Source organism: Lepisma saccharinum, chromosome 9, assembly GCF_977018435.1.
Source record: "Lepisma saccharinum chromosome 9, izLepSacc3.1, whole genome shotgun sequence".
Lineage (NCBI taxonomy): Eukaryota > Metazoa > Arthropoda > Insecta > Zygentoma > Lepismatidae > Lepisma > Lepisma saccharinum.
In genome coordinates, this window is record NC_139237.1 from 64,437,020 (window position 1) to 64,447,688 (window position 10,669).

A 10,669-nucleotide genomic window follows, 5' to 3' on the forward strand; every position below is an offset into this window, starting at 1 on the left:
GTGAAACCAACTTTGTTCAGGAAAACCGAACAAATTTGGTTCTTCACACTGGGACATTCTTGCCAATGTCACAGTGAATTATTGTAATTAAAAAAATAATGGAAATCAAGGATGAATCAAAGAAAAGCGGGGGAATCCGTAAAAAATTCACGGAACTGACGCCCTGGGTTAATTTTCAGGTACCAGGGCATAAGCACATACCTCCGAAAGTAGCTTGACTACTTTTATCCGTATACATAAAAAAATAATAATCGTTCTATGTAACCATATCTTGTATACTGTTTAGGAAATAAAAAAATTCTTTGTATATGTTTGATTGAGATATTGTTGGATGTCATGGGAAAAGTGTGCTGGTGCACCATCATGTTGGAACCACATGTGCTGTGTAAACAGAGGATGTTGGAAGCAACACATGACATCAGGTGAGTGAAGACGTCACCCTCCGTCAATGTGGGTTGCCTACCGTGAAGCGGGAGATGTGAAATTATGTGATCTTGTCATCTGTGTACCTAGAACCAAAACAGTATGTTTCCGGACACGGGTTCCTTATCAAAACTTGATCTACTAAATCCCCTCTACAACCCCTAGAAGTGTGTAATAGGAATTCTGAATCACCCTGTATACACCACCCAGTTGAATCTAGTAGAAGCAAACACAAAGTGTATATATATATGCCTTCCGCACAGCAACAGCACACTATATAAGCCATCCACACTTAAGGGGTTTAAAATAGGAATGCAAGGTTGCTACATGAATCTGGGACAATTTTCCATCTTGATCCTGAATTTGGGAGATTACTTGCAAATTTGAAAGATTGTATAATGTTATTGCTCAATTCTCAGTTTCATTCTGGATATTGTGTAAATGATCACTTCGTGGAAAAATAGCATGTAGAATTCAACATTTTTACAGTGGTTGGAAACCTTGAACATGACCCAACTTTGTTTTGGAAAGGGGGAATATTTCCATTTCTAATGTTTGGAGTGTTTTATTTTCCAATGAGATCCCATCCCAACCATTATGTATACTGGACAAGTGAAACACCAAATATGATAGTATTACTAATTCTAAGTAATTTTATTATAATAAACATTTCATGCTCAAGTATTCAAAGGCCCTCCCAGATGGCATAGTGATGACCTTGTAATCAAGGGGTCCTGGGTTCAATACCTGGTGGAGGCACATTGAACAGTGGTTCGGATCCCACTTTAAACTTTGGATCCAGTCCAGATTAGCCTATATGTGCATAAAGTATATGTTTAAAAAATAATTTTTGACCATCTTCACATTATTTGCTAATACAGTGGAACCTTGATTTTATGTTTTTATGGGACCAAGCTGAGAAAAACTTAAAATGTGGGAAGATGTAAAATCGAGGGAAATTTTGTAACATTTTGCTATGTTAGGACCATCAATATTGAATGTAAATTCAGGGTTCCACTGTATATTACATTTGCTGTAAATTAGATTGTGTCCTACATTTTTAACGTACTGTCTTATGCTTTGGGACAGTGTGTTAAATTTTTTGCATATAGGGATCTGATAGCCCTAATCCTTGAACCATGTACTTCACAAGTTGCAAGCATAGGCAGCATTATGCCACTCACACTGCCTTTTCTAGTGCTTCAGACTGAACAGCTAAGATGTCAGATATTTCCAGACTACTAGCGCTAGCTACTGGTGGTAGCGCATTGGTCCAGAATGCCAAAGACCCAGGTCTCTCATGAATTTTTCTGTAAGTTTATATTAATACACTGTGTTCTAATAGAATTCAGTTAAAAATGTTAACACTATACCTCATGCAAAACATTACATGAAAATTCCATAACAATTCACAAAAAATATTGTTGAATAATATACATACAACAATGTTAGAACGTATTACCCTTGAATTTGCAAAAAACCGTTGTGGCCCAGCTGATATCTGTTTTTCTCCCTTGTGCTTACAAATGTTATACATCACCCACAGAACTTGCCTTGTCTTTTTGAATAAAAAGGGAAGGACATTTCAAACTTGGTCAAAAAGATTCTCTCTCCAAATGCAGTATCAAAATATGTTTTGTGAAAGTGCCTCCCCAATGTTGTAATATTGTCATCTTGTGGTCCAGGGGTCCCAGGTTCAATGCCTGGTGGAGGCACATAGAGGTCTAGGTCCCACTTTAAAGTGTAGGTCCAGTCCCAATTAGCCTTTCAATGCATAAAGTAGACTTGAAAACAAACTCAATAAATTAAGTGATTGGAAGCTTGTGTTTTAATCCCAGGTAGACCCACATGTATATATCAAATAAGTAGCACAACTAACAATAAGTAAATAAGAGAAATTGAGGGTAGTTGCATGTGTTGCAGTGCAATAAAATTTAATCTATTTCTTCCTCTCTGTTGTAGAAATGTAAGCAAGTTCTTGGTTTTGATCCTGATGAAGACTCTATTGCCGATGCTGTAGCCAATGCAGTGACTTTTAAAAATTGCAGTTTTCTTTGTGAAAAGAATTTGAATAATATACCAACAAGAGTGAAGAAAATGGTGTATCATGAGTTAGTGGCTGTGATACGTTTACCACGTAAGTATTGGCTGTACTTAAGAAATGAAAGTTTCTAAAATGTTTGGAATACATTCAGTGCACTGTTTTCCTTTTCTCAATCTATGAAGCAAAGGTATTGTAATTTTTATAAAACCATGCATTGGATTAACTTCATCTATGTACAAAGTGTACAGTAGAAATATTTGATTCCCAATTCAATGGCCAAGCAGGTTAAATGGTCAACTTTCCGGAAATGTTGACGGTTTTGAATTCATGTTTTAGACATGAAAGACTTTTCCAAATGATTCAGTGATGCTTCTGCTATAGTTTATAAAATTTTCCACTCTTGCGCACCCCCCCCCCCACCCCGCCAGGATACATTAGGTTATCTTCCAAAATATTGTAACTGTGTTAAATGTAGTAAGTATAAAAATGCAAAATGCAAACTTATTTATGCATTAGAAATCTAGATGGTGTATTATGAATTCACGTATTACTGAAAAAATGAGTGGCATTGGTCCAGTCGATAGGATGCCTCACTGCCACATGGAAGTAATTGGTTAGATTCCCAGGTGGGTGATCTCCGGTCAAAATGTTTCTGACAATATCGCTGTATAAATCTGTTCTGGGTTTCACCCAATATATTATTAATGGTTACCTGTTTCAACACTGGGTGTCGTGTTGATCACATCACCTCCATCCACTACTACTACAAGGGTCGTTCAAGGTTGACCAAGACTTTCGTGCGTAAATTATTAATGAATCAATGTAGCGCTGCATTACTTCGGCGGACATACCATGATTCCTTGCAAGTAACCATGATCCTTTGCGACGCACTTGGCCCATGCGCAGTACTTGGTGGCAAGTAGTGTATCTGTTGCTGTGGAACAGCGGTGTATAATGAAATATCTCGTGAAAGAGAAGGTGAAACCTGCTGAAATTTGGTGTAGACTGCAAGCACAGTATGGGGAACAAACACTGTCACGGGCAAGAGTGTACGAATGGTGTCATAAGGGTTCCCCTCCACCCAAAAAAAGCAAAGAGCTGCCGTCTACCAGTAAGATCTTGGGAACTGTGTACTGGAACATGAAAGGTGTTATCCACGTTGATTCTTTTGGAGAAGGGTGCTACAATTAATGCCCAGTATTACTCAACACTGCTTCCCGGTGTTGTCCATGGGGGCCGTTCAGAAGAAAAAACCTGGAATGTTGTCGAAACATGTAATTCTTCTCCATCACAATGCCAGGCCACACACAGCCCATTTGACTCAAAAAACACTGGACTTGCACTGGGAGGTTTTACCACACAGTCCTTACAGTCCAGATTTAGCCCCCAGTGATTTCCACTTGTTTGTGGCTCTTAAAGAGCATTTGGGCAGGATGCACTTCCAGATAGATGAAGAACTGAAGAACGCTGTCCTGCAGTGGTTAAGACACCAACCTACTTCTTTCTACGCCAAAAGCATCACGGAACGTCCACAATGAAGGCAACCGTGTCTAGACGTTCAGGGGCAATACTTTGAAAAACTGACATAGGTTGGTGCTTCTATGTATGTATATTTCCTGTGTAGAAATAAAAGTCTTGGTCAACCTTGAACGACCCTTGTACTTAAATCAAGAATGTGTGAGACCCTATATCCATAACCTTGTGTGCCTTCATGGCACACTGCATTGCACAGAGGGATATCTTTTAACAGTAAAAGTATTTAGTTTTGAATCTTTGAACTTTCCATGTATTATTTTGTGTGTACAATTTGCCTTATAACTTTTCTATTTCTTTGCAGATTTCTCAGCAGTAAATGAACTTCGAAAGTTAGTAAAACTAGATACAATTGTGTACGTAGCATCTGATCTCCAGATGATGAAGAGCATGACAGAACAGCTAAGCTACATGAAAACAAATTCTCAAGATGATCCTTTCTCACCATTAAAGGTTGTTCCAATAGATATGTATCCTCTCTCAAGAAGTTGCCATGTGGTGATGTACTTCAAACGCATGAAGCAAGCTTCCAAAGCTCGATCTGTACCCACGAATACTGCAACTAAAAAAAGTGTGAATGTTCCTGTTGTGAAGAACGTGGAAAACAGATTAAATGTGAATTCCCCCTGTGGAGTTCAATCTGTGACTGGAGGAAAAAATCTTTCTTGTAAGTCTCAGTCTGCAACTGGGAATGAGAATCTTCTTTCCCAATCTCATTCTACAACTGGCAGTGAGAAATTCCCTGCTCAGCCTACAACTGTAAATGAGATTTATCATTCTCAGTCGCCATCTGTATGTGGGAATGTGAAATTGCCTTCTCCTTCTCAGTCTGCAACTGGGAATGTAAAATTCCCTTCTCAGTCTCAGTCTGCAACTGGGAATGTAAAATTCCCTTCTCAGTCTCAGTCTGCAACTGGGAATGCAAAATTTTCTTCTCAGTCTCAGTCTGCAACTGGGAACGCAAAATTTTCTTCTCAGTCTGCAACTGGGAATGTAAAATTCCCTTCTCAGTCTCAGTCTGCAACTGGGAATGTAAAATTCCCTTCTCAGTCTCAGTCTGCAACTGGGAATGTAAAATTCCCTTCTCAGTCTCAGTCTGCAACTGGGAATGTAAAATTTCCTTCTCAGTCTCAATCTGCAACTGAGAATAGGAATTATCCTTCTCAGTCTCAGTTTGGAACTAGAAATGAAAGTTTGCCTTCCCAACCAAGTGGTGCAAATGATGCTGTTAAAAGAAACACAAATGTCTGTCTTGCAGGGCGGCAAATAGCAAGCCAAAACCTTTCTTGGCAGCCTTTATCATCAGATTTTCAAGAAAATTTGTATGAAGTACCAGGCTTTGAAGACAGGGTTGCCAATGCACTTGTACAAATATTTGAAAATGAAGTTTGGAAGGCCAGGAATCTAATTAGACAGAGATTCTACCAGCTGTGTTATAAATTAGATGACACAGATTGGAAACAGGTTTTCTTGGATGAATTGAATATTGCTGCTGATGCTGTGTTTACACGGATGGTATCGGAGTTTCCAGTAATGGGAAAAGGAAAGAGGTCTCAGGAGGAGAAATCATCAAGGGAGCAAGGAAGAAATCCACAGTTCAGAAAAATGAATTTACAGTAACTCAGACCTGAATTATATTGGGGAACTATCATTAAAACAGACAGCTGTGTCCAGGTTACATCCAGTGTTCCAAAAGAAATCATTTATTGTTGATATAGTGTAGTATATGATTTATTTTAAGGAAAAAATGTTTCTTTTTTCAGTTTCTAGCACTATCATAGATAAATATGTGTGTGTGTGTGTGTGTGCACCTTGTAAATAATTGATTTCGAATATGTTTTATATTTTTAAAACAGGGTAGTACCAAGATATTAATAGCGGACTGGTGCTTGTTTCAAGTGTGTAATGAATCTTAGTGATTAATATTTGTTAAATGAAAATTCATGTGTTTTGGTGTAAAACTGGTAGCTTGGCACTGAAACATTGCAGAATAGCATTTGTGTTCCGTCCAGATTGCAGCTGATGCCAATGCTATAACCGATTCCTGCCAATAACTATGCCTGAACATTTTAACATTGTTCAGTATAGTGCATATAGGGTACTTTCTTAAAGTCTTGTGCATATAACAAATTGCATTAGCTGTGGTAAATGGTAATTGTGAAAATCGTCACATAGCGAGTTTGAAGTCTGTTATGGCATTTCAAATGTCACTTTCCATTAATTTTTTTCCTTGCAAATAATAAATAAGATTCGGAAGGCTGGATCGTTTCTTGAAAATCGTCTGCTGATTGCAGACCTACACCTACATCTAGTCTGGACAATATAATTCAAACAGAAATCAATATAAAGCAATGTGCACAAGATCAATGTACCTGTATCTGTTTTTGTAATGTGATTAAAATTAGGAATGAAGTCTACAATGCAGTTTATTTCTGCCAGGAGACTGTGCATTCCTATAGTTTTCAAAAGTTCACAAGATGCTTTATTTTTGTGTGTGAACTGTGCATTTTGTTATGACTCGAAACACATTAACTCCATTGTAACTATGTCATATCAGCATGCCATAATGTTGCTGTAAAGTACTAACGGATTAAATTCTGCAATAATCGCAGCATGGTGAAGGCTGTCATTTAATCACATATTCAATTTCATTACACAATTTTGTCACAGAATGAAAGAAAACTCAATGAAATGGGAAAAGTATTGACTGATACTGATGATAAAGTTCAATCCAGTACTTTCGATAGCAACATGAGTATTGGTACCAACGTAGCCTATTGCTATCATTTATAGCTTTTGCAATATAATTATTAATTGTTAAGAGGGTAACTACTAGTATTAGAACAACCAGTATTAATATCTTCTGATATAGGTTCAATGCGAGTTAAACTAGAGTTTGAGAGTGCAAGTATATTTTGGAAAATGGTGTGGTAGAATGAATGAAAATACACTTGTTTTGCGATTCTTATACAGCACATGTATAACAGCTTGTGCATATGTATGAATCAGTAATTATATATATATATATATATATATATATATATATATATATATATATAAAATCAAATAAGGTAAAAGGAAACACTCACCGGACAGTAGGACACCTACTGTCCGGTGAGTGTTTCCTTTTACCTTACTTGATTTTTACTTAGCCCTTTTGGCCCTCCTTGCTTTTATCCATATATATATATATATATATATATATATAAATAAATAAAAATCAAATAAGGTAATAGGAAACACTCACCGGACAGTAGGAAAATTCAAAATTTTCGCTAATTTATAGCATCATCGGTGTGAGAAGAAACAGAAGACGGAACCGGAAGTTGGGGACCCCAACTTCCGGTTCCGTCTTCTGTTTCTTCTCACACCGATGATGCTATAAATTAGCGAAAATTTTGAATTTTCCTACTGTCCGGTGAGTGTTTCCTTTTACCTTATTTGATTTTTACTTAGCCCTTTTGGCCCTCCTTGCTTTTATCCATTATATATATATATATATATATATATATATATATATATATATATATATATATAGTTTTATTCCACTTAAAATCTCATTATGGAATGCATGAACCAGCCTTTATGGGAAATGAAGTCATGTTTATATAAAGATTTTTGGAACTTATTAAATCAATTCTCTTATTAATGTACAGGATGTCCCTAAAGTCGTTACCATTACAATCAAACGTAACTCTGAAACCACATGACAGAGAGCAGTTCGATGGTTTCCAAAATGTTATACAGCTCAAAAAGTTTTATTCTTCTTTTTGTTGTCATTAGTTAATTGGACAGCACTACAGGGATAATTTACTGTGATATGCTTGAACAGTACCTACTCTCTCAGGTGGAGGAGTTGCAGCTATCCATTATTTTCCAACAAGACTGAGCACCCCCCCCCCCCGATTTTCAGAATATTCTGGATAAAATTTCCCTGGGTGATGGATAGGAGGCCGTGACGGATCAATCGCCTGGCCCCCATGCTCTCCTGACATCACCCCCTTGGATGTTTTCCCTTTGGGAGTGCATCAAGGAGCAAACCCCTGGTGCAATATCGCCTTGCCATCCTGAGGGCAACCAGATGTGCCCTGACAAACAGAAAATAAACCTGAGCTGGAGAACATTTTGCAAAAAAATCAGTGGTAATGGGACTTTAGGGACACCCTGTAGTTTGTGACTACACTGGCTCTTGTGGCAGCACAACTACCAAGCATTTCTGGTAACAGCGCCAGCATAGTTATGTCCTTAGAGAATTTAATTTGTCATTTGGTTGCAGTAAGCTTTGCATTGGAGCATTTCTTGGTGGCTCTTCAAACCTAATTGTCATCAAACAGAAGAGTTTAATCTAAATCGATAATGAAAATGGGTTTTTAAAACATTTTATGTAAGGTAGCAAATCAAGTTTCTGAAGGTGACATTCTTGTGAAACTTAAGAATTATATTAAAGTGTAGGGTAGTTTGAACGGCTAAATAGTGTATGCTTGTGCACAAACACCACCAAATTTGATGTAGAGTCCTTCCCAGCTGCTGCTGCTTGACATTACAAAAATTTATATTGTGAACCTTTTTTGTTGTATGTGTAATTCAACAGCAGGTATCTGAATCAGAGAAACACCCCATATAAACCAAAAAAAAAAAAAATGCATGAAGTGTTGTACTTGCACCCTACTTTTCTTACAACTTTCAAAATTATAATTCTTTTAAATAAGAACATCCTACAGGTTTCATGCAAGATGTGACACACATGAGATTTTTAAAAATAACTCTTCTTGATAAATTTATAAAATCGAATCATATTTTGTAACTATCAAAAAGTGTGATATATGTAAAAAAAAATCAGACAAACTATGAAAATAAAAGTCTCATATGGAATTAAGTATTACACTTTACAAATTATAACGTTTGGATCTACATATGCGAAAACCTGCTGCAAAGTTAACTTCACGTGGAGCTTAGTTAAAGCGTCAGACAGAACAACCTACCTACCCCCCCCCCCCCTTCCTCTCTCTCTGAGGCACTTTTGTGTCATCCCCGACCTTTGGAGCAAATACTGTCAGTTTGTTTGCCAACTCTACAAGATCCTTCATTCTCTTGAACCTTTGAACACATGGGGTTGTGCTCAGACGTGCCACCCACCTAATTTCATGGCTGTGTGTTTAGTTTTCCTTGCTTGCTTCCTTCCTCTTAGGCCCACCCCCTTCTGGTGTGGTTTGTACCTTGCAGGTAAAGGTGGCGAGTGTCTCATGTTAATTTTGCACTTTCACAATAAACTTCCTGTTGAGAGATCAACACTATGCTTTGACTTGCAGGATACCAATTAAAGGCTGCGTGAACCGTGAACCTCAAGAGAAGCAGGTGGAGGGGGTTGTGAGAAATAATTTTTATGCAAGGGCATGGTCACAAAATCTTCCACCTTGGATCATCACCCTATGTTTCCTGCAAGATAGTCACACCTCCTGACCTTTAATAATTATACATACATGCTGGGCTACTCCTATATCTTCTACAATTCTCAGAGTGTATCCTTGTCAGTTGGTAAAGTGGGCAATTTGCCTAGTTTCTTTTGCTGTTGGGTGTATAAAGGAGTTCACCAACCTCTCATTAATGGGTATAGAATACATGATCAAATTTTATTTTGCCTGAATACAACTTTTCAATCCACAAAATCCTTACTACATTTAACTCAAACTGGTTTCTCAACACAAATAGTACTAGTTTTGTGCTCAATCTGTCTCGCAGGTGCACCAAAGCAATGCCAATAAGTCAGTCTCCCTCTGGACTTATTTTTTCAGCAGTTGAACCTCTATCGCACCTTGAAAAAACTACTTCGTAAAAAAAATAGCATCACTACATTATGATTAGGTTTCGGCACACTTCTCCTGCATTTTCAGTTTTATTGATTACACTCAACTTTACAAATTATTTTCCTAACTGATAAATAGCATACTATATCTCCAATATATAGTGGAACCCCAATTTTACGTTATCCTGTATTATTCAATCTTGATGGTCCGAAAAAAGCAAAATGTTATAAAATTTTTCTTGATTTTACATTTTCCAGCATTTTAAGTTTATTTAGCTCAGTCCTATGAAAAACTTAAAATAGAGGTTTGTGTATATTTATTATTGAACAGTGGAACCCCAATTTTACGTTATACATTCAATCTTGATGGTCTGAACAAAGCAAAATGTTATAAAATTTTGCTTGATTTTACATTTTCCCGCATTTTAAGTTTATTAGCTCAGTCCTATGAAAAATGTAAAATCTAGGTTTGTGTATATTTATTATTGAAGCCATGGTTAAGTATAGAGCACTTTTGGATGGAGACAAAATTTTGCAAGCACGTATACAGACTGATCAAAATTGTTACATGTATCATGATACATTAGATTGCGATTATATTTTATAAATATACGGATATGTACTAAGTGTGGCCTGGTCTTCCCGACCTTCAATGCAAGTAACAAATGAAATTTTGGCAATATGTGGTCAATTTTATGAAAAGAATAAGGTGCAATTGCTTCCACGAGGTTACGTTTTGACTTTTAGATCTGGTAACCTAGTGTTTTGCACATGATAGTCTGCAAGTTCTCACGTCTGGAGAGCTGGGTGGCTGCCATGTATTTGCATGTTCATATCTGTATTCACCAGCTGCAAGAATTTAAGTT

General features: G+C 37.1%; 1 protein-coding gene across 1 annotated transcript in view; it reads left to right on the forward strand.

Moving 5' to 3' along the window:
* Window positions 1–6,964, forward strand: part of LOC145992084 (uncharacterized) — a 38,893-nt gene extending 31,929 nt beyond the window's left edge. Inside the window, exons 9-10 of the mRNA XM_083128303.1 lie at window positions 2,386–2,560; window positions 4,305–6,964. Of these exons, the coding sequence (XP_082984429.1) occupies window positions 2,386–2,560; window positions 4,305–5,620 (1,491 nt within the window). The 3' untranslated portion in view covers window positions 5,621–6,964. The remainder of the gene's footprint in view (window positions 1–2,385; window positions 2,561–4,304) is intronic.
* The last annotated feature ends 3,705 nt before the right edge of the window (window positions 6,965–10,669 follow it).